At 39.2% G+C, this 25,782-nt stretch overlaps 1 protein-coding gene across 7 annotated transcripts in view; it reads right to left on the reverse strand.

Annotated features, from left to right (window-relative positions):
- Window positions 1-25,782, reverse strand: part of MAP3K7CL (MAP3K7 C-terminal like) — a 50,256-nt gene that overhangs the window by 19,297 nt on the left and 5,177 nt on the right. Inside the window, exons 1-5 of one of the 7 annotated variants that reach the window (XM_063347020.1) lie at window positions 21,321-21,335; window positions 12,432-12,717; window positions 10,176-10,320; window positions 9,548-9,656; window positions 795-853 (exon numbers count right to left, since the gene is read on the reverse strand). In XM_063347020.1, coding sequence (XP_063203090.1) covers window positions 795-853; window positions 9,548-9,617 — 129 coding nt within the window. In that variant the 5' untranslated portion in view covers window positions 9,618-9,656; window positions 10,176-10,320; window positions 12,432-12,717; window positions 21,321-21,335. Of the gene's footprint in view, window positions 1-794; window positions 854-9,547; window positions 9,657-10,175; window positions 10,321-12,431; window positions 12,810-21,320; window positions 21,456-25,782 lie in introns of those variants that run through there. The other 6 variants (XM_063347002.1, XM_063347029.1, XM_063347039.1 and 3 more) reach the window with 6 other exon arrangements.

The raw sequence follows: 25,782 nt of genomic DNA on the forward strand, positions 1-25,782 counted from the left end.
TCCTGGGAAACAGATGATCTGAAGTAGTTTACAAAAGCCAACAAACACTCCAGAACTGCCACAGAGGAAAGGGAAATTATCCCTGGATACAAAACTGGCTCTGTGCCTGGTGAACCATGGAGTTGCCATCAACTGCTGTCTGATTGTCCAGTATATTGGGGCTCCATTGTGCTACGCTGACAAATAGGACTGTTCACAAAAGGATTCACCACTTGTATCCCACGCTGTCTGCAGACACCTGTTTGGGGAACCGTTAGGGTTGCTGGCTATGCAGCATGAACTAGAATAACTTTGAGGAGGCTCTCATTGATCCTGATGACTGGCTTCAGTTACCCAAGATTAGAGATAAGATGGCACTACAAAATACACCTTTGCATTCTCTTGGAATGCTTCAGAGAAAGCTGATCATACTGGTCTCAGTAGAGCCTGTAGGCATGAGAATACAATACCTGGCTCATTCCTTCTCCTATCAAAACCACAAGAACTCTCTTCACTGCACTACAGCAGTACGTGCTGTGTTTTGCACAGGAATTGTAAAAAATATTTTAAAAGCAGGTGAGATGATTGTTCAAAGAGTCATTTCCCTGCAATTGGGTTAAAAATGTCAGATCAATTTTTCTGCAGATCTTGAAAAGACAATCTTTTCTTCTATGGAAATACACTGTCTTATTAAATGTTAATAGGTTAGAGAAGCACCACTGAAAACTTTCACCTTAGTGTAACAACCAGAGGGTTTTTATCATAACAAATACAGAGAATGTGAAGTAGAACTGTAGTTAAAATATAAAGTTTACCTGCAGCTGCTGATCTAGTTCTGGAAATGCCAAAGGGAAGTTTTCAGAAGAAGCATCATCTAGAAGGTAAACATGATGTTAAAAGTCAATGTCTACCAAAAAGGGCATTTTAAATTATCTGTTTAATGTAGTTCTACATAGCATATATTCACAATAATATCGGCATCCTGCAAACACCTCTGCATCTGCTTATCTTTCTACACTTGAGATACCTTAATAGACTCCTTGAAAATACTAATGTGTTGGCAAGAAGAAAATGTTTAGGTGCTGTAAAGGCAGAAAGCCTATTTTGTATTACAGTGATTAAGAAACAAAACGAAGTCAGCACAGTAGAACATGCGATAATTTAATAAAAACAACAAATCCAAACATCTTTCTTCCATTGTACTCCAAAGTAAAGAACCTTCCAAGGACAGCATCCTTACTATGAAAGAGTTCATCATTTGAATTAAGAGAAAGATATCTTCTCCATCATAGTACAACGACTTACCAAGGCTAAACCAACAATAATAGAAACCTTTTCTCCCACCACAGAAACACACAAACCAGCCTGGCAACCCTGGAACTAGAAGACTGTTACCTACACAGATGTGATCAGAATGGGGAAGGCACCATAAATTTCTCCATACTGCAAAGAAATGTCTTAAACCTGTAGATAACAATCCCTACAGGCTAGAGTTAGTTCATTCATGACAACAAGCCAAACTGTGGTTTTATTTATTTTTTTATTTTTAGTACAGGCTTCCAGCAAAGGTGGGACAGACTGTGCCAGTTACGTCAGTGTTGTGATGTGGACACCTGCCCACTAGTAGTTGGACTGAGATCAGAAATATGAATCATACTTGGTAGCGTCACAGCTAGCCACCGCAATATTTCTTTCTCAGTGACTTTCACACTATCAGTTTTGCATTGGATTGTGATGACTGTTTATGCATCTTACTACAGGTTACAGGAGGTGAAGAGAAGGTTACTATTAGCTAGCTTACAGAGTCAGTTATTTGTAATGTGTCAACATTAAACAAGGATGGCTCTCATAGGAGAAAATTGCTAACATAGGTCAGATCCTGCAACTTGCTCTATGCTGGCAGACTTGTACACTACAACAAAACCCTAACAAGATTAAGAGGACCACATATCAAGGCAGGATTCTGAATATTCTTAAAGAGTAGAGACTAGGATTTAAATTACTCGTCAAATATTTGTGATCTCTTTATCCTGCCCTCAGTTGTCATACAGCGAAGTAGGTTAGGGGGAAAAAGTAAAATAAGTCACCTTATCCTACGAAGAATAAATATACTGGCTAACATACAGTCAGAGCCTTACTTTAACCAACATAGTAAGAGCTGGGCATCTCTAGGAAGGGATGCCCAGAGGAGAAAAAGAAAAAAAAAAACTGATACAGAGGTCAAAAGCAAAAGCTTTTGAACTTACTCAGGAAACAAAGTGAATTTCTGTATTTCCATGGAGTAGGCATCTTGCTAGTATTATCAAAAGGTCTGTCCCTCCTCAACTTAATTTTTCACACCATGTCCCAAACATGTCCATTCTGGAAAATACTTAAATTGCTTTAATTGTATAGAATTGTATCACACTGATATGAAATGTTTACCTTTAATTTGCTGTTGCTTTCTTGTACAATATTTAAAAATAGACTAATATTCTAAAAGAAGAAAGATGAATCATATGGCAAGGCTAAAAGGAAGGACGGAATAGGACTCAGTCCGCCTAGGGGTACAGCTGCTCTACAAATATTTGGCTGAATAGCTGTTAAATATTCTGACAGAGATATTGGACCAGAGTCGTGGACAGCAGTTAAGCTGCTATTTGTTTTGACAATTCCAGCAGTACAATCTTTGGTACAGTAAGCTTTAAGGAGGGACCTCAAACACTTTTAACTTAGGGAAAAAAAAGCAAAAGCGACACCAAGAATTTTAAAGAAACATCAGCCAATAATTACTTTTTCAATGCATCGGCTAGTAATAAGAAAATGAGACTAATGCAGTCAGAATATCAGAAAATATATTGGATTGTCTTCAGAAAAGAACCAGTAAAAAAAAGTTTGGAAATACTTTAAAAAGGATGGAATAGGGAGAGAAATTACTATAGAGGAAATCCTTTCAATAAACAGATGTTCCCTGCTTATTTTTTGAACTCAAGTGACTGAGTCAATGGTACTAAAAATAGAACATATTGGTATCCTAACCATTATGGCATACCATAGTACATTTTATAATGGGCCTGCCCTAGCATCTATTGAACAGCTGCTAGGGTTTTTTTTAGTTATGCTAGTTTAAGACTTGTTTAAATCATCATCTGATGTGCAGAACATCATCGAGAAAAAGTTGGGGACCTCAGTGGTTTGAAATTTTACTGAGTTCCTATTTCTCTTGCACTCTTCTGAAATTTTCAGCTGAAGGATTTAGTTTACAAAAATTAACAGAAATCCTCAAAGCTAAGTGCAATTTTGTTTTCCACAAAAAGAACAACAACAAACTTTCCCCGCAGCTTCCAGTGAAATAAATTACTGCATCAGGTCAGTCTGTATTTCACTGTTGTCAAAGTAACAACCACAACAATAACAAAAATCACTTTGTAAAAACGGAACATGTTTAGATTTCACACAAGGGGAAAGCAAATGACAGCAGTCATTCGCCTCCTAAAACTATTTTGAGAATGTTTTCAGAAAGTCAAGAGGGAAGATAAACTCTTGCATTTTCTTCCAAAAGAATCACTATTGCCCTTACAAGCTTGAATACTCGGTGTTATGCAGGAGATCAGACAAAATCACATTGGATTTTAGCCTTAAAAATCTACGACTCTGAAAATCAGAAACACTGAAAATGTCTGAAATGTCAAAGAAAATGTTCTGAAGATCAAAACTCTCTCATAACTATCTCCTTATCTGGATGTATTCGTTCCTTTCTATTCTACATCTCCTTAACTAGACAATAGAATTCAGAAATATCTTTTTCTCCTTTTATCAATTTATTATCAATATTTAATGAGTGCCTAGATTGTTATGAGGAATCACTGACATAATCAAAGACCCCTTTATAATAAAATTAGTGGCACTTCTGTACCGCAAAACCCTGAAAATAACTAGGCTGGTTCTTGACAAGATACAAACAGCATTTCACCCTTGTGGTCGCTATTTTACTCCTCCCTTCCCCGTCACTTGTAGGTAAAATGGATTTATAATTCAACATGGTTGTTGAAAACATATTTTCTTTAAAAATAAAAACACAAAAAGAATCAGAGAGTGCAGCTTGCTGTACCTGAAAATGAGTCAAGATTCTGGTCAAAAAAAGAAGAAAGGAGGAAAAACATACATGTGAATGTTACGGCCATCCCAGCAAACTCAACAGCACTAACCTGTGATGTGAGTCAGATCAGGAACTTAATCACAGCCACCTAAGTTAAAGTATCTGTTGCAGGATTTCTAAATGACTAGCCCTTCCTGACTTCCCATAGATCCCGAAACTAATTTTGAAGGTCTATATTTAAAAGTGCACTAAAGGTAAAGACCTGTACCCTGATTACAAGATATACCCACATAAAGTTGATGGTTTTTTAACCAAAGACTTGGTTCGTGTGTATGGAATAGTTTGACTTTCATGTTTGTTTCATCAGGTTCATACATTCACTTTGCTTGTTGCTAAAAACTCATTGTAACAGAAAGCATCTGAGGGAGGGTCTCTGGGGAAATCATTTCCTCCTTTTGCTTTCCATCCGCAGGGCTGACACAAAGTACCCTTCTATGTCAGAGCCAGCTCTCTGACCATTCCTACAGCAAAACTAACAACATAACAAGAGAACCTAAGAGAACCAACAAAACAAGAGAATCTCCCTAAGCATGCTGCCCAGCCAATGCACGTTCATGCTGAAATGGCGTGACGGGCAGCTTTGTGTAAGGACAGCAAGGCTAAGCTGCTCAACCTTCACTGTCCAGGTGAACTCTTGTCTCTCTGCTGACAGGACCTATTAATACAAACATGAGATAGGCTTCTAATGTGTGGTACAGAGATCCACACAAGCCATCTGATTTAGAAGGCTGAACTGATTGTCTTCATACAATAGGCTTACTACTTATCAGTGATGTCCTCAAGCATTCAGTCCCCTGCTATATGCTAATGTTGCACATTTGAGAATGAATCGTGCCTTCTGGAAAGCTTCACTTATTTAATCATGTTCTGGCCTTCTGGAGATTCCAATAGCCCAGACCTCCATCATGTAGATGAACGAGCGAAATCCCTCACACTTTGCTGTCTGACTGACACAACGTCTGGTACAATGAAGTGTAACACCCTAGTCTCTTCCTTATGGCTGCTCCGTTTAGCTGAACTGTGGGCTACAGGCAATAGTTAATGAATAAATACTTCAAGAACAACATCCTATTTACTTGCAGTATAAATTTGCAAATTACAGTTTCTCTAGGATCTTCACAAAGATAGACAGAAATAGAACATAAAAATTTAAATGTGTTGAAAGCACATTAAGGTTGCTAAATCAAGCACTCAAAATTTAGGAAATGCCAATCACAGCTCTGCTTCCTTGAGTAACTGAGTTATGATCTAGTCTTTAATTATACAATCAGGTACTATTTTTTTCTCCTACATGCGTGGGCAAGTGTATTCAAATCTCTTCCTCCTAAATTAAAGAATTAAATTGGTAACATAAGTAGGCTGTTATCCTGTAAGTGGATCAGCCCTTACACAGGAAAAGTGCTCAAACTCAACTGCAAGCACTGCAACTCGCAGCGGGACACTGGAAAACTGTGTTTCGGGGTCCAGTGTTGTCCCTAGGAGGGTGGTGAGATCCAGCAGCTCCAGCCCTGGTTACTGACAGACGAGCATAGACTCATCGAATTCATCCTGGAAGGCTGTGTGGCTAAGTGACTGCCACTTGGCACTGCTGCATGAAGCTCCCAGGCTTCTATTCACAGCCCTGCCTGACATGACCTTACACAACCTCGCAGTTACCTCACTCGTAAAATAGTGGGGAATGGTCACTGCCTGACCCAGGAATAGGCTATGAAGGTTTGCTCAATAGTAAGAGTTGTGGACCTCCCAAAAATAGAAACGGCCCATAACAGAGGAGATAAGAGCAAAACTCTCCTACTCCATATATCTTCACCTAAGCCTAAAGCATCCTCTGATGAATGCACAGCCACTGTCGTGCTGAGAGTATCTCAACCCAAGTTCCTGTCTAAATTCCCAAAGGTCAAGCCACTTACTCGAGGTTGGGTGTAGTTTTAGGAAACTAGCTTTGTAAATTTTAGCCATATATTTCAGCAATCCCCATTGGTTTTCAACCAATACATTATTTGCTGGAAAGCCTCAGTTGCCATTACAACCAAAATGAAGATGGACTAGGGATCTGAAGGTTGCTATTGAAGAGGCAACCGTTGCAAAACAGTCTTGTACAATCAACTATGAAAGCAAAAAATTCTTCATGTCCACTAGGATAACAAAGGCATTAAAGGAGTAAAATAGGTCATTTGCTATGTTTGCAAAAATATTACACTGTTCCACTATCTGTCAGTTTCATTAGAAGTTTTATGTTTTGCCTTTGTTATCAGTGATTTTTCTGGAGAGTGCTATCGGGGTAGACTAATCTAAAACAAAAGAAATTACTAACCATTTCAAAACAAGTCATTTATCACCACATGTCACTGACAGAACTTTTCAGCTAGATTCAAGCTTTTATTCTAGAAGGGAAGGTGAAGAGATGTTTACCTATAAACCTTCCCTTAGAACTATTACACAAAACAAATCCACTTGTCTAAATTTAATAACGTTCCTGTTATAATCATTGCATCTCAATATGTTCAGCAAATAAAAGTTAGTGATATAAATTAGGAAATATATAATTTCATTGGTTTCATTAAATTGATGTTGATAAACTACAATGAACTATTTGGGAACACTTATTTAAATTTTGGAACAATATATTCAGATTAACTTGGATTAGTTTCCAAGTGATATAAGGTAGGCCGAAGAATATGATAATATGGTTCAATTCATTAATTTAAAATGGTACCTTAAGTCAAACTCGTGCAATACGGTGTGCAGACACACCCTGGGAAACCTATGTTTGATGCCAGCTTAGCGAACTTGAGTAAAAGAGCCAAACATAGATATCTATATATACAGGAATAAGAGATACACAATAAAACTGTCTTCTTATATAGCACCCGCTGATGGGCTGCTCCTGAGACTTTTAAGGAACTGGTTAGCCTACTTTCACATTAAAAATACTGCACAAAGCTGGCCAGGATTTCAGTCATCAGGTGTTGACTGACAAATAATATAACACAATTAAATTATTTCTTGTACACTCAGGATAAGCCAGCTCCGATCTTGTAGGTCAGTTAACACAAAGTAATCTCTTCTCATGAGTTGAGAGCAGTTTCTCCTTTCGCTGCTCCTCACACCCAGTGCTTGGTTACAATCCTAGCCAGTGAGATAATCACCACCTAGAAGAAACATTCCATTTCTCCTTTTTATATCTAGTTATGCTGCCAGTTCCTCCTAGTAAGCAGTTGTACAGCCCCCGGAAGGAGAATGCAGCCTTTCTTGGTGAAATCTGTCACTGTGCCTTTCAAGCGAGGTAAAATTTAAGGAAAAGCTGAAGTCAGACAAGTTCCCTCACCACTTAGCTCTGGTGAAGAACTTTTTGTATATGCCCCAGCAGTACACGAGCCTCACCTGATGCTTTACTATCACACGTCAGGGAACTCCTGCTTGAACTGAAAACAAACATCCTTGCCAAGGAGGAAAAAAAGATTAAAGAAATATAAAAAAATAAGGAGAAAAAAAGCCAAGCATGGAATACCTAAAGGTCTATCTGTTAAATGTTTTTGCAACTCATCTTAAAAAGAAATTGTTTAACACTTACTTGTACTCTCTTGATTTTCAAACCTGATAGAAGTTTTTTTCCTTTGCCTTCTTTAAATATATCAAATATAATAACCATGTTCAGGCTTACCACTAAGAGCAAGAGTGGAATTCTTGTGACGTGGTAAAACAGTATGTGGGTTTAGACCTCCTGGTAGCCCCTAAGGGGGTGTGAGGCTCCCTTTGCTGGTTGCTGTTTAGTTTTATCAGTATTCAGAGAGATCCTGGATTGCATAGTGCAGGAACACTTTTATATATACAATAAAGGACTCAAAATTGTGGAAAAGTTTAACAAAATGTAGCAGAAAGAGATTACCTTTCTGTAATTGAGTTTATTTATTTCTCTAAATGTTAAGAGAGAGGCTGGAATTATTATCAGGATAGAAAAGTAAAAAATAAAGTATGATGCAATGTTAAGGAAGCTAGGCTTCCTGCCTTTCATGTCCCCTTCTTCCAAGCTATTCACAACCTTGTCATTTCCTACTGCCGTCTCTTGTCACAAACGACTCTACGCTCTTTGATTTTCCCATGGTCTCAGCTTTCCCTGACATGTTTTCAGTGTCTCGCATAAGCAATTTTTTTCCATAATTTGTAAGAGCACTCCCCTTTCTTTTACATCTCTAAAAACCTCTTTGCCATAATTCCTATAAGAAATTTGACATGTTACTATATCTTGAGAGATGACAATGATTCCTTCTTACTTTCTGTATTAAAAATGTAACTACCAGATTATCTTATTTTATGAAAAAGGGCACATAGATAGCCACGTGTGCTACTTCATATTCCTTGTCCCAATCTTTCTGTGCCACTCATCTTTATGAGCTGAAAGTTATGTGCAATAATACATGAAGATGTTTGTTTTTAAATTCCCTTGCTTAGAGAATGAGATTCTACTTAAGGCTTGCTACTGCAAATTAATATTACACAACAATCAGCTAGGAAAGATAATGCATATTCTAAAATATTTTTAAAATGAGAAAATTGTATTTAAGCTGAGACTCTATTCACACAAAGCTCAGGAAGCGGCCTCACAATTATCCTGCAATGCATACCATCCCATAAAGCACTCATCAGCAGTGGGTTTCAGTTATCGTTATCGGAGATTCTTATATTTCATGCCATAAACACATCTGAACCCTGACTCGAGGCACTCACCTTTAGCAACAGCACGGCCAACTTTTTGGGGATGCCTCCCAGCTTCCGATTTACTTCATTCTGACTTTTACCATTTGGCAACAGCTCTCTAGACCTTAATAATGTTTAAGGTGCAAACTAATAATATCCATCTATTCTCCAGGACAGAGGGTCCATGTATGTACAGGCTATGTTTGGAGAAATTCATGCTCAATCAGCACTAGCTGACAGGATAAACGTCAATGAAATTTGTGCTGCTTTCTCAGGGAACATGCCATGTGGGGCATCCGTTTCCTGAAACCTTTCACCGAGCTGGGCACGTGCGGCACTTTCCAACCTTCCTGCTGAAGGGAAAGTCTCTTCCTGCTCTAGCCTCATCCTCACTACAAAATGTCCTTTTACTTTTCTTATTTTAAAATTCCTTAAAATCAGACATACTGCATATGCAGGTAAATGCGATAGTTAATTACAGTCCTAAGTATATTCCATAAACCACTGAAAGAAAGCTAAGATCTAAACTGTTGGTCTAGTGGTTTTAGTCTAATGAAATTGTTAATGGAAACATTAAAAGTTATCGGACAGGAAAAATGATCGCATGCTACCACTCAGGAAAAAACCCACCCATAATACTGGACTTCATTTGATATTGTAAACGCTGGTAAGAACATGTAAAATTTAAAAGCAATTACTCCATCGTGGTTTACTCCATAAATTAAACTGTACCTGGGGAGTCATTCAGGCTGAAGGCAATTCGTACTGGCTTATCAGCAGGTACCCTGGCGGTGGTGATCATGTGGGCACTTGAGTCAATGTTTTTACTTGTTTGTTCCAGCTGCAATAATACAAATAATATATTTATTAGAGAGCATGTGACACCATTCAACAAATGAGTTTTAATGCTTCTCATGCATTCACATGAGAAGCATTCTCATTCTAGCTAAGCAAGGTTTAGAATCAAAGTCAAGGGAGCGCCATCTCACTTTTCCATTCAAAAAGGATTTAAGTGAAATTCAGGGCAGAGACTGCCTTTCTTTTGCTATTTACAGATTAGAAACAATGATGGCAAAGGAAGCTTCCCCTCTCCTCACCTGCTTGCTCCCCGCCATTGCCCCTTCAGCAAGCCTTGACTCGTGGCAATGCTGCCGGGTTCTGAAGGTGAAGAAGGAAGAAGGGGTGGGGAGTTGAGAGTAACATGACCCCAAGCCTGCCATGTGATTGGAAACGTGCACACCACTCCACATGGTGTCAATGGGGAGGCACCCATCCTCCTACCTTCCACCCATACTCCCCCAGTCAAACCCTGCCTGATAGTCACACATTTAATGGTCAGAAAGTTACTGGGTCTCCAAACCTTGGTGGTGATTCTTCAGTGGAACTCTGTGCAGGTGTAGGGGTCTGTCTGCATGGGTTTGACTCCTGGATCGGGACCTTATTCAGTCCTCGGTCTTTCTTCTGAGACCACCAATCCCAAAAAGAGATTTTATTGAGATGAAACCCTGTCCATTAAGAAAACTGCTGGTTCATTTCAAGCAGTGCACTAAACAATTGTTGAGCAACAAAAGAATTAGCTACTACTGATCTGTAATGGTATAATTAAAGCATCTCTGAACACTCAAAAGTTGTACTCAGAACTCTACTATGTATATTTAACCTTTTGAATGAACGGTTTTGGTTAAACTATTAAATAGCTGAATGCAAACTTAATCTCCTTGTGTATCTAACACAAAGCTGCTAAAATTCACATATATTAACCTTCTGATTAGCTCCATGTGTGACGAATATGAAGTCAGCAGGACTTCATGCATGCAAAAGATCTGCCCATAAAGAAATTATTTTAGGACTGAAGACTATGCTATCCAGAGTGCATTGTATCCATACCAACTATGTGGACAATTATGACAGTAGCTTTTAAATTACCATAAAAACTTCTCAGTCGATTAGAAACCAAATTCTTCAGGAAAAGACAATGAATTTACTAACAGTTGTACCACATGTCAGTAGAGAATACAGCATTTAGCTAGTTTCCAAAAGCCAGTTTCCTAAGCCAATAATCTTGCAGTTTTTCAGTAAAGTAGCTACCGTATTGCATGGAAATCCCAACAACTCATTCTAATTTACACTTAATTATTTGGCAGCCTCAGAAAGTCAATAGAACAGAACAATATTTCAGGATTATAATCTTCCTTGGTGATGCACAAGTGAATCAAACACTTCCCTGGCATCACTGACTTGCAAACAGTGGAAGAGTATCAAATTTGCATTGGACCCATTAATTTCAGCATTTCTTTTTTATTTGCTTTATCTGTCTTAATATTTGGCTAGCAGAGTGATATGGTTATTCTATAGCAATGCTACACAAGAAATTGTTATTTGAAGTGCATAATCGTTTCTTAAAATAACAACAAATAATCTAAACTCATTACTTTGAACTGAGAGTATCTCTTTCTACTAATACATGAAGGATATCAGGGATTGTTCTTTATTCGCCATGACTAATAATCAAGACACACAAAAATTGAAGTGATATCTATTGGGCAGAGACAAAGAAAAGTCTACCAAATTACCATGGTGTGTGTTTTTGGAATCGGGAAAGGATGGAGTCGACTGAAACATTCTATTTTGAAGTGCATTGCATCAGACTAAGTAACTTTTACCTTCTGAGCATTATTGATCTTTTTTCCCCCCAGACCTTCACTTTATAAGAAACATCTGAGACATTTCATTGTTTTTAAAAAACAACGGAACTACTAATCCAAAATTATTTATCATATTTCCCTTCCATACCTCCCAATAGAAGGTAAATTAAAAAAAAAGAGAGATTTTAAGTGACAAGCACATCCTTGAAACAAGGCTGTTCATCATTCTGTGTTGGTGGTACACACTGCCCTGACATCTGCTTACTGTCTCAAGTGGTCTTCCACATAAGAGTATACTTAACATTTCATATCATAGCCTAAGAAACTAAAATGATGCATTCTGCTAGAGGTTTTAAAGTTGCCATAATATTGCTAGGAGCAAATCTGTTGTCTCATCCCAGCCACATACTCTGTGGTCTGCGATGTCTTTAAATTACCTCTTTTAACCACCTACTATGTGAGGGCAAAAATCAATACCCCGTCAGTAAGCAATGGTGAATTCTATTGTAACACAGAAGAGCGTTTTCATTTTATTCCAATCCACAAAAAGAAATCTCATCCTTATACACAGCCATTACCCTGCTATCTATTTCTTTTATATATTGCATTTATCTCTTCACTCCTTTTTGTGCAGAATCCTCAAGCTCTTCATCACAAAAAGCAATCAAAGAGAACAGAGAGGGATGGAAGCAGCCTGTGTGCTAACCAGGTGATACAGGAAACACACAGACTGACTGCCCCCAGTTCCCCACCTGCTTTCTCCATGCATGAAGAACAACATCTCTGTAGACAGAGATGAGGGTGAGTGGGCAACCTGGAATTTAATGAGATTTAATGAGCAGCTCTCTTCTTCACAACAATTGCCTATAGAATTGGCTGCTGTTTCTCCATAAAAAATCTGCAGCAGAACTCAGATTAAGTGCTGTTACAGCTCTATCAGTTTAGTTCAGTTTTCACACCTGTTGCCTTACCTCACTTAGCGGAGTGTCTGCACTTGTATAATCCAGGGCCAGCCACTGCCTTGGCTTGTCGTTGCCTTTATGGAGTAAAGCTTCAATAAAAGAAAAGGCTGCACCTGCTGCATAGCAACAAACTGACAAGGTCTGAGAAGCTGAGACAGCTGTCAGGGCAACATGCTGCTACCTGCACTTCCCATAGGCTTTGCTGTCCCAGAAGATCACCCTTTTCCGCTTTTCTCCACAATTCTGTTTTTCCTTCCTCTCCTTGCCAGTGACGAGGGATTATGATGCTGTCACGCTTCAGAGAGGAAAAAATCCTTCTGTCACAGGCATTATTAAGCAGCAAACTGTGGCGAGCCCAAGATTTTTAATTCATTAGTCCTGGCAAACCTAAAATACAAACAGACTTGCTTCATAGGACAGGAATGTTTTCAGCATGACCCAATCACTGTCTGTGTCTATTCCAGCAAACTGGCAAAGATAGCATGACTCCAGTCAGCAAAAATGTCTGCAGCTCCAATCAGCTTGGGCTGACACTGCCAACTTGGACTGGCTACAGGCGAACTATCAAATGATAGCAGCGACTATCAAAGCTAACAACAAGGGATGGGCTTGGCGCGTTAGGCTAGGTTCATGTTGGCTTTGGTCAAGCCAGGCTTGTCTCATAGCAGACGGTACAGCCCTGCACTTCAGAGGAGGCAACGGGCAAGTTTCAGAATGCGTACGCTGTGAAAGCAGAGGTATTTATAGATGAGCTGGTGATGGCAGTGATAGCTCAAGCTGACTAAATCAGAGATTTGACTGAACTTGGAGGATTCCCTAGTGCGATTTTGGATAGCTTTTGTCAGTTTTGAAACCACAGGCAAGCAATTAATAGCTAAATCTTGAAGTATCACAAGAGAGATTAATTTCTTCAGCTTAAACTCTTATTTCCTGTAGCTGTGTCATGCACATGTACTGCCTATATGACTTCTTTGATTGACTGCTATCAGTCATTGGAACAAATGGAAAAAAGTGGAGAACGATTATGGAATGATTATACAGAATATCTTCATATCTATTGTTCCATGCTTGAAAAGACGTCTCTCCTTTTATATTTCAAAATGTATTTTGAAGGTATATTTTATATTTTAAAATTCCAAATGGAAAAGGTTTATCTAAACCAGATCTCCTGTATAGGAACATTGCTAGATTCTCTTGTCTCAGCTGACATATAGAGAGGTTGCAGGACAAATAGTGATCTCAAGGTCTGAAGTTAAATTTTCATCCTTCCTCACCCTCTCACTTCCTGGCCCTAGCCCAGGATTGATCTAATCACCGCAAATCTCAGGAAGCCAGAAGTTGCCCTTGTGGCCTCAAAAGACCTTTTTCATACTTTTAAATGACTAAACTACAAAGATATTTTACCCACACTGCCTTTCCCCAAGCGATGACCCAGGAGGGTATCAGACAGCTACATTATTAGTTAGGTATCTGGAGAGGCCGTCATTTTAACTGCAGCGTGATTTCAGAGCAGACTATGGGCTCTGGCCCAAAGAGTTAGTGAAATGCGGGAGTGTGCCTCTGACTGTGCTGACCATTTTATCTTCTCTTGATGTGTTTCTGAAAAGATTGAGGGCTCCTCCCCATATGTCTCCTTTGGAAGCCGGGGGGAGAGATTTGTCTCTGATCACCACCACTATTGCAAATAACATTCTACAGCTCAATACCATCAGCAGTTGATACTGATCTCCAGCTCCAGGCCCAATTACTGTGAAAGTACTTGCTTGAAGATACAGAAAAACCTCGCTCCAGTGAAATCACTAAAAATATTCTGCTTCAGCTTCCACGGAGCCAGGGTTTCCCCCAGATCGTAAGATCCTCTTCTGCTTTGTATGGACAGATGGTATTTAGATGGTATGAGTGCCTTCATTACATGCCATTACAGTAAAGCCTAAAAAAGCCTCTCTATGTAAAGTCTTAAGACATGGAAAATCTTCAATAGCCATGACAGCAAGGGTCTTGGACAGAAATGATGGCTGAATAGCCCAGGGGTGGTGTTTCCAGATGGCTCTGACACTCCACATTTCCAGACTGACACTTTAGTTGTACTCAGTTTAAATAGTATGTGCATTCAAAAATTGAGTTCATAATCATTTTATCATTAATCATATAATCATAGAATAGTTAGAGTTGGAAGGGACCGTAAAGATCATCTAGTTTCAACCCCCCTGCCATGGGCAGGGACACCTCCCACTAGAACAGGCTGCTCAAAGCCCCATCCAGCCTGGCCTTGAACACCTCCAGATATGGGGCAGCCACAACTTCTCTGGGCAACGTGTTCCAGTGTCTCACCACCCTCACAGGAAAGAATTTCTTCCTAATATCCAATCTAAATCTCCCCTCTTTCAGTTTAAAACCACTACCCCTCGTCCTGTCACTACACTCCCTGATAAAGAGTCCCTCCCCATCTCTCCTGTATGCCCCTTTAGGTACTGGAAGGCCACTATAAGGTCTCCCTGGAGCCTTCTCTTCTCCAGGCTCCCTCAGCCTGTCCTCATAGCAGAGGTTCTCCAGCCCTTTGATCATCTTTGTGGCCCTCCTCTGGACCCGTTCTCAACAGATCCATGTCCTTCTTACGTTGGGGGCTCCAGAGCTGGACGCAGTACTCCAAGTGGGGTCTCACCAGAGCGGAGTAGAGCATTAGAATCACCTCCCTTGATCTGCTGGCCATGCTTCTTTTGATCTAGCCCAGGATGCAGTTGGCTTTCTGGGCTGCAAGCACACATTGCCAGTTCATGTTGAGCTACTCATCAACCAACACCCCCAAGTCCTTTTCCCAAGGGCTGTTCTCAATCCATTCTTCACCCAGTCTGTATTTGAGCTTGGGAGTGCCATGACCCATGTGAAGGACCTTGCACTTGGCCATGTTGAACTTCATGAGGTTTGTTGAACTTCATGAGGTTTGCTCAGGCCCACTTCTTAAGCTGTCCAGGTCCCTCTGGATGGCACCCCTTTCCCGCAGCATGTTGACTGCAACACACAGCTTGGTGGTGTTGCCAAACTTGCTGAGGGTGCACTCGATCCCACCATCTATATTAACAACAAAGATGTTAAATAGTACTGGTCCTAGTACCAACTCCTGAGGAAAGCCACTCATCACTGGTTGCCACTTGGGACATCAAGCCGTCGACCGCAACACTTTGAGTGTGGCCATCGAGCCAATTCCTTATCCACCGAGTGGTCCATCCATCAAATCTATGCCTCTCCAATTTAGACATAAAGGTGTCATGTGGGACAGTGTCAAATGCTTTGCACAAGTCCAGGTAGATGATGTCAGTTCCTCTTCCCTTCTCCATCAACACTATAACACTGTCATACAAGGCCACTAAATTTGCCCTTATTGAAGCCATGTTGGCTGTCACCAATCCCCTCCTTATTTTTCATGTGCCTTAGCAGAGTTTCCAGGAGGATGTGCCCCATAATCTTGCCAGGAACAGAGGTGAGACTGTCTGGCCTGTAGTTTCCTGTGTCTTCTTTTTTTCCCTTTTTGAAAATGGGGGTTATGTTTCCGCTTTTCCAGTCAGAGGGAACTTCCACGGACTGCCATGACTTCCCAAATATGATGGATAGTGGCTTCACAACTTCATCCATCTGTTCCCTCAGGACCTGCAGATGAATCTCATCAGGTCCCACGGACTTGTGCACCTTCAGGTTCTTCAGATGGTCTTGAACCTGGTATTCTACAGTGGGCTGTTCCTTATTCTCCCAGTCCCTGCCTTTGCCTCCTGCAACCCGGGCAGTATGGCTAGAGCCCTCGCCAGTGAAGACCAAGGCAAAATGTTATATTTTGTATCCATTATATACGTGTTTTTTAAATGTCAGCGTTTCTAGTTAAATCTGTATTATTATACACACTTTACAAAAGGAAGTGGAATCACCTGTACTTCACTTCATATGCTTCAAAGGGATGTGCTGCTCCTGAAAGCTATGAATCATGTGCTAAGATACCAAAACTGCATAAACCAAAAGGTCCCTGATTTGCATTTAAATATCAGTTCCGTGCTTTACACAATGATTAGTCACCTGAAACTATGGAAGGCAGTGTATTTTTAAAATATGAGAATATTATATCATTCTGTGTACAGAATATTACATTTCAAGCATCAGGATGAATGATTTGGCTGTAACCATTTTATCATCTATTTATTATTGGGGCTATGGTGTGAAACCCCTCAACAATATGGATTTAAACAGTACTTTTTAAAAGGTTCTCTGAATTACTTTTTATCAATAAACTAGGGAAGATCTCAATTTTAAACAATGGGGAGATTGAAGTCCAGGATGCCTTACTTCCATGACTTGCTCAAATTAATAGTCAAAGGCATTGTAAATTTTGGGTAGAGAGAAATCCCATTTCTCTTATTCACTAAGTAGGTGACTAAAATCTGCACATCTAAGAAAATTATCCTCCTATTTATTGCAACACAAAAAATACTTCTTTGTAACAGGCTGCACATACATCTTACAGTCACCTCTCTGAAAATTACAGAATGCTGATAACTCCATTTTTTTTTCTGCAGGAGCACAGCCTGCCCTGTTTCCTTTCCAGCATACTCTTAGGCATCAGATGCCTGGTACCCAAGCAAAATTCTTTCAATCCTGTGTCACATTATGAAACTGGTGATATGCTAAAAAGGGGATATCATGTTTTATTCATCAAAAGCACCTTAAAGAAACACTCTAAATTAGGAACAGTGGGACTTACTGATATTCGGTAGTAGAAACATGCAAATTTGTAACAATTTTTAGGATGAAGTATCAGTTATTCTACAGATGTAAAAAAAGCCAATATCTGCTATCTAATAAAACACCTGTTGCCTTCCCTTTTTTAGCTGTGCTACTTTCAATTCATCTCAGTTTCCTAGTATAAGTAGTATTTTAGTAGCATATGACCTCATTCATGCTAAAATGGTGTTTCACAGATTGCCAGTCACTATTTAAAAATGCACTTTAAATATTCTAGCATATGGAAGATGTTCCAAAAAGAAATTAAAAAAAAAAATGCTTTGCCTAAAACTGCACACAGAGCAAAATCTTCATTTTATAGATTCCCCTGAGTTCAAACAGAATCCCATTTTTGTCAATTTCTGATTAACTTATTTCTGCAGCAAAATTTGTTAAAAATCTCCCACTGGGAGGACTTTGCTATCCTTTACTGACAGTGGGGCTGGTCAGGGTGAAGCTGTGCCATGCTATAGAGAATTGATTTTGAAAGCATAAACATTGGTGAGTCACGTCCTTTAACTCCACATTACCTGTAGAATTTCTAATACCACTTGGATTGCATGGCTCAGAATTTGCCAAATATTAAAAGCTAGATGGTATATTCCATTTGTCTACCATGGTAAATGAATAAGTGTCCTCACACCAGCCACAAAAATCAGATTTCTTTGTTGGCCTGATCTCTTCTTGCAGTCCATAAGGATAACCACTTCAAGTCTGCATGGAACTGGGTAGAGAAGTGGTTTTCACTACAGCAGCAGTTATCCTAGGTGAGATCAGAACATCCAATATGAGGCAATCAAATCACAGTTTTCCCAGCCAGAAATACAGAACCAGAGAAGAATACTTCTTTCTTGTCTTTTGGATAATGGAAAGGTATAGATCAAATATACATTATTTAGTCTTGTTGCACCTCACTCACAACCTAACATCCCAAGTCCTGATAACTGGAGCAGCCAACAGAGCACTTCCTTACTGTTCTCAGATACTACCTCCAGTCTTCTTGCCTTGGTAGTATTTTAGCACAGGTAAAATAATGTACTTTCACCCAAGCTCTACACTCACAAATGGATGAACCCTATCAGATTAAATGAACTCATTAAAACCAGCATGAAACATACACTGAGCACTGACTTAAAAAATAGAACAAGAAACTTTATAATTAATGGCAAATTGATATGCAATAGCTGAATTCACTTATACAGGATCATACAGATCTAACAAAGAAGATTGTTGGAAATTAAAAAACTGTCTCAGTCAAGGTAATGGGGATTTTCAGAAGCTGACTTGACAATTTTTACACCTGCCTTAAGACCATCTAGAAATAACTGCATCTTGAATCATTTGAAAACCTGACTGGTGAAAAACTCCTTTGCTTCCACAGCAAACTCTAGACAGAAATTGTGGGAAGCTAATTCCGCTGGGAGGAAGAAAACTGAAGCCTTTGAGATATGATGCTGCCAAAGATCCTTCTGTATCTCTTGCATGGGAAATAAGATGAAAGTTGAAGTTAGAAATATTACTGGAAAAGACTCACTATTGTCAGAAATCAACAGGTGCAAACTTACACGCTTTACTCACATCAGCATAGAGATGGAAATAACCTTTAGAAACTAATTATGGGAAGAATGATGATCGGTCATCTCAACAGGGAATGATGAAGGCATATATGGATAGATAGTGTGCAGTAATTCACTGGGAGATCAGCAGCCGAATGTTCAAAGCTAGAATTGGCTAGCACAGGCTAACTGGAAACACCAGCACTTTCTCACAACCACTTAAACGCAAATGCATCAACTTGCTTACCAATTGTGCTACTGAACCACATCCAACTATCCTAGGATACAAAGACAATTCTCTCATATCCATGTGAAAGTGGACTAATCACTCCATTTCAATTGGACTTGCTGTTCCTTAAGGGGATGCTTAGCTTAACTTACTTAAGAATTTACCTGAAAAGGATACTACAAGACATTACAGCCTCACTTGTTCATGATGGCTGAGGTCATCGTGCTCTCATGGATATACACACAAGACTTCTAAGTCAACACACTCTGTCATGAAGCTTTGCTGCTTTAAGGAAGAAATCAGCATCCAAAAGAATGTGGCAAAATCTCCAGCAGCAGCTGGTATTTTGCCCATACTTGAAACCTCACTGCTGATTCAGCACTGAAACTGCCTCAGTTAATAATGCCAGATGCAAACATAGAAGTTTAGAAACAATAAATGATACAATATTTATTAGCAAAAAAAATTCATTAGTAAATGCAGCTTATAATAGACCAGGAAGTCCTCACACTTCCTCCAGATATTCATCTTTCCTCCCTCCCTGAAGAGAAAATGTATGATAATATAACCACCAAGAGCAGAACAGACAGTTCAGCAGTGCAGTAGATATATTAGGCACATGACTATCACACAATGACAGGATGTGTGTACATTAATTTATCTTGTTCTGTAGAATGAACTACGTTAAACAATAAATCATCATGGTTAAAAAGTCAAAAATTGTTAGAATTATGACCTGCCTCCAGTTGGTTTGGAACCAACCTACAGTTGGTTTGGCACCCTTGTCCATCTCTGATATGGTCTTCAATGATGGATGCTCATGCCACTTTCCTCCATGAAACCAAATTCAGACAAAATTGCTTGTTCCAATGAAAGATATTATATTTTTATAAACCCAAAGATACTATAAAGGCACACTAGGGAAAAAAAAAAAAAAAGACTTCGCTCTGGCAGATAAATTATACAAGACAATTTCAAAGGCCACCTTACCTAGGGACAGCTCCTGCTCAGAAAACAAGACTCTACCAACTTTCTATTGGAACACTGACAAGACAAAGTAGGGTAAAGACAGTAAACTGCTGCTTTTTCAGAGGGGGAAAAGAGCCCTTGAACTTTGCTCTTCCTAAATGATTACCCCTGCCCCTGAGGCAGACTGCAAGTGAAGGACCAAGCGCTACTGTTTTGTCATTATTAATGCCACACTCTTCCTCTTATCACAGGACTTTAATAAGGAAGAAGCAGATGTTCTCATGATCTAATGTACAGGACTAAGCAGTGATATTAATACTCCGGAATATTCCCATATTAAGTCACCCACACAATACTGTTTAAGTGCAATACTGACAGGAAAGACTTGACATTATCCAATTAGCATTAGTCAAGATGACATATTGTTTTAGAAATGACATAATATTGATATTTCTCACAAGAAAGAAATGCAAATAGGCTCTGCCATCAGTTTCTCACTAAAAAAATATTAATAAAATACCCTACTTTTTTGTATGATTTTCAGTACTCCACAGGGGAGAATTCCAATGGTTTTATCACTTAAACGGAAACATGTCTGCTACAGGATTTTTAAGAGATTGGCAGTAATGACTCCCAAACACACTGGTTACCTTTGAAAGCCCGTAATTCCAGACAACAGAGAATAAGCACTAATTTGTTAGTCACTCACACCTACTCCATATTATGAGTAGAAGCAGCCGTTTACAGAGACACGCTCTTCAATGCTGCCCCTTAGAGGACACATTTGAGAAATTAATCCATCTCATGTCAAAGAGCCTTTGAAGACAATAGGAGGAGAACTGGATCAGGACAGTATAATATGGTACCATTTGAAACCTATTGACTATTTTGATACTGACTGTTCAATAGTATGGCATGTTAATGTAAAACTCCTTAATCAATTTAAGAAATTCCCTTTGCTACAGCAATTTTTCTCAGAAAACAACCTTGATTCCCCATACCACGTAAGCCCCTAATGACGTCCTGGTTTTGATTTTATGATTTTCTTCATGTGTTCATCCACAATAATCCAAGAGCAAAATGAAACCTCTAAACTAAACCTGTAATGAATCTTTTCTAATACTTTTTTTTTAAAAAAGCTCTGTTGGCAATACTAGCTAATTGTTTTAACACCATGAACTATATGCAGAATGCTGTAGCTCCTGCTTGAGCTCTCTAAATCCCGATTCTCATGGGAGAGTGACAGGAATGCCACCCTCACAGGGAGGCAGCAGGGAATATTGATCTTTAAATTATCTGAATTACAGGGTCCTGATAAAAATGTTTAAGATTCTCATCTTGCAATATACATCTCTACCTATGTGAGAGCCTTCACCATACCTTGAATGCCTTTCCTTTAGATGAGCAGTTAGATCTTAATGTCGGTTAACTGTCCATTTCAGATGAAACATTATGAAACACAAGCTGCAGTCTGAAGTAGCTGTCAATGACACCATCAGAGAAGCTGTAAGATATCTGGGGTAGCACATACATTATTTTTGGGAAAATTATACATTCCAGGATACAGTCTAGATCATCAACTTGTCTGCCACTTGAGCATTACAAGTCTTCAAACACAGTGCAAAATTAGAAAATTACTATTGAAATACCTAAAATGAAAATTACTCCCATTTCATTCACTTACTTTCTACAATTTTACAGCCATAAATAAAATGACAGTGGTTTTAAATGAACAAAACTAGCTATTAATAAAGCCCTCAATTCTTGAAATGTTAAATCCAGTAACAGCATGCTGTTTACTAGAACTGGATAGTTTCTATTACCACAGCTTATCAGTTGATGACATTTCAATTTTAAAGCTTTGCTTTCAAAAAGTTACAAAAACCATGGCATATAGACATGACAGGCTGCTTTTGAATTTTAAAAATGCAAAAAAAGTAAGGAAAACTGTTTCAAATATTTTTTCTCTTAAATTTTTTTTACAAGCCATAATTTGCCATGATTACAAAACATCATCCAATTTCACTTGCTCATGAAACCCCTTTTTTTAAAATTCAGAATATCCAAACATTACAAGGTTTTTGCTATTCATCTTCACACTACCACTCACAGATTTCACCATAACCTCACTTAAGCCTCCTAAAACCAAGAAATAGACACAAAAAGTTGAAGCAGTAAGCTCCTATGAGACTGTAAGATGTTACGCAGTGGATTCATTCTTTTCTCCAAGATTTCAGGGAGAAACATTGAAAGCACATATCTGGAATCCTTTAACACAGGCAACTAGAGATAAATGCACAACTGAAAATAACCTTTTCTTTAGAGCTGCTGAGAAGTCTGCAGGAGGGCTCCTGGGGCATTTGGAACTTTTTGGAACCATATCATACAACAGGAAAAAAACTGTAATCACACTTGTTCTAAAAGTTCCCTTATTTTCACCCTATTGTTGGTCCTGGGAAAATTTATTATAACTACTAAGTCTGAGCATAGATTAACTGAATAAGCCACACTGTTACTAGTAACGTAACCTACATTATCAGTGGGTAAATCATAAGAATTTTTTTTTTACAGTAAAAATACTGTACATGTTACCCTTAAAAGCATAAACTCTGTATTTCACTGTTACAGCTTGGACTGTGATTCTGGTATGTAAAATCAATTATTTGCTCTCAAATTCATAATCCTTTAGAAGTTTCATCAGAACAGAGCATCTTCTTCTGTAGTTCTCCTGTAAGTGACAGCGGTAACAGAAATTCAAGATTAAAGACAAAGTGCCCGTTAGGCTGTATTGTAGAGGATTGGAGGTATGAAGGCACAAAGTACCCCATGAGCTGTGAGAGTTCAAATTTCAGGGACTATGAAGTCTTGAAAAGCAGGCATTAAACTGCTGAGGAGAGCAAAGGGAGTTAAACTTGTGTTTTCAAAAGCACCGTAAATTTAATCATACACTGCTGAGTGACTGCTTTGGGTTTCCCCATATTTCCCAAAGATATCTTTCTGAATCCTACTCCACTGTATTTTTCTGAATTCACGTACAAAGCATTCATGTACAAAGTCTAATTGATCAATTACACAGAATCAGAGAATCACAGAATGAAAGGACCTCTGGAGATCATCTAGTCCAACCCCCCTGCCAGAGGAGGGTCACCTAGAGCAGGTTGCACAGGAACGCGTCCAGGCGGGTTTTGAATGTCTGCAGAGATGGAGACTCCACAGCCTCTCTGGGCAGCCTGTGCCAGTGCTCTGCCACCCTCAAAGTAAAGAAGTTCCTCCTCATGTTTAGATGGAACTTCCTATGTTCAGGTTTGTGCCTCTTACCTCTTGTTCTGTCACTGGGCACCACTGAAAAGAGCCTGGGCCCATCCTCCTGGCACCCACCCTTTAAGTATTTATACACATTCATAAGATCCCCCCTCAGTCGTCTTTTTTTCAGACTGAAAAGACCCAAGTCCCTCAGCCTTTCTTCATAAGAGAGATGTTCTAGTCCCCTAATCATCTTCATAGCCCTTCTTCTTATATTAATAAATCAAACTAAGTTCAAATGAAGCAAAAACATCGCAGCATGGTTTGGAATCTTGTATGCTCTGCCTTCCACCGCTGCTTTCTGTGAGGGTGGTGTCCTCTGGGCCAGCTTATCCAAAGCCTTTGTAAGTGATCAAACAAGACAATTGCTCTCTCAGTTTCTGTAGGTGTTGGGAACATAGATGACTCCCTCCTAAACGGGTGACTTGCTGATGTTCAAAGTAAGAGCGTGGTGGTATGGCTTTCTGCCACATTGTCCCACTTCAAGCACTGGTTTAATGTCTTCTGCTGTCTCTTCGCCAGCTGGCTGACAGCAAGGACATCTGTTAATGGATCAAAATAACTGGTGCAATGCTGTTGGACCATTTTCATGCAAGAGAATAATTAGCAGAGAATGTGTTGTGAATCACATACATGGCTTACTGATGCCCATATTTTAGTCAACAGAACTCAGAACCTAGACCATAAAGATGCGTAACAAACATTTAGACATTCACTTCACTGTACTATGTTAAAAAAAATAAAAATAATAAAAATGAAGAAGCTCAAATGCATCACAGATAAAATCTATTCTTTGCTAAGCAATGAACACCTAGCCTGCAGAGCTGGAAAGATAAGCAATACTAGCGATGAAAAACAGTTGGTACAATTATCCTTCAAAAGCAAAAAAGGCAGAGATTTCTTTACTGCTCAATTACTGCTTCAAGAATCTTAACCTCAATACAGGGTTCAGAATTAAATCTGTCTGGTAGCCAAAAGGAAAACTACTGATACTGCTGAGTCAGGGATGTGGTGTTGCCACCTTCACCTTGGAACTTCGATGTCCCGTAACATCCTTTATCCTTTTGCTTCCCTCAGCCTAGTTCTCTCAGTCTCATTTCACCCATTCATTGTGTAGTATGCAAGGTATCCGGAGATCAAATACTTAGTAAATACACATAAATCTGAGTGAACAAAGTAATGCAGTATTCTGTAGCTTTACATATCGTCATAGCACAGTACAAACATTAGTTTGCTGATTAGGTGTACATTAGAGTGATTGTCTCTTCTTAAATAAACCTCCAGGACATGAGCACTTCCTTTGTTATACATAGTACAACACCGGTACATTCACAATTACCTGTTTTGAAGTTGTTTATTAGAAAATGTTCTCTGCTTATTCTTTGTATGTAAGTATGATTCTTAGTTACAGCTAGGAAGGTTATGCAGTGCAGAAATGAGGACTGCAAAGGTGCCTCTGGAATTCTTTTGATTCACAACCAAGCACACATTCAGGCCAATTTCCAAGCTGCTGGCAGATACACAGGACTGACAGCATAGCCAGGAAATAATGGGACACACAGAAGTTCCACAGGTCATGCTGATGGGTCACATTCTACGCTGGTAGCAAGGAGAGTGCTCTGCAGACCCTGGTCCCAATTCAGAGACAGGTGGGCCAGGAGACTGACCTGAGTTCTGGAGAATTAATGGATTTCTTAACAGATATATTCAGATGACATGCAATTAAGAACCCTAAAATTAATCCCCAGATAAGAATGGGGACAATAAGAGAAACAAAATTTGTAGTTACTTGGACAAGGTCTTCAAAATTATTTGGGTAGAGAAACAAAGTATTAAAAATTGGAAAAACTCCTGTCTTTGTCCTGAAGATCTAGTACTGATTTAGGGTATCCTTAGAAAATTCCATATTGGGCATCCAAGTGAAGGCAGGACACAGTGAAGAAAGAAGAACACAGATCTCAGTTGTCCACGTGCCAACCAACATAAACTGTGGTCTTGATCTCAGAATCCTAGCTTTTAGCTACATTTTTTTTTCTGCTTAGTGTCTGCAGAGCTGAAAGAAATGCAAATCGGGTGTGGTAGTAGCTTGTTTTCAAGAGTCTGCAGACAGTTGGTATTTATTTTACTCTTTATGACTTCATTTGGGTGCTATTTCTGCAGAAGTCTTCATCTATTCAATGCCAAGCCCTCAGCCCTCTTCCACTATTTCCTATCTTTTCTAATTACAGCCAAAAATTCCTATTTCCCTCCCACTCCTCAGTTTGATGATCCACATAGGTACTGATAAATTCTTCCCACCCCAACAAGAACAGCTGAACTTTCAATAGCAGTTGGCTTGTATTTACAGGTATTTTCAGGCTCCTGTGCACTCCACTGGAAAAAGGTTCCCATATGACCACTTTGAAAACTGAAGAGAGATGCTTCTCTAGTCCTTATCTGATCCTGGATTGGACCTCCTAATACAAAACAGAACTCACTATCTAGAAGATGTCATTTTTGCCCAATTATGCTTTCTTTCTTATGGCATCAACACCAGAAG

Source organism: Chroicocephalus ridibundus, chromosome 1 (assembly GCF_963924245.1).
Source record: "Chroicocephalus ridibundus chromosome 1, bChrRid1.1, whole genome shotgun sequence".
In the NCBI taxonomy this organism is placed as follows: Eukaryota; Metazoa; Chordata; class Aves; order Charadriiformes; family Laridae; genus Chroicocephalus; species Chroicocephalus ridibundus.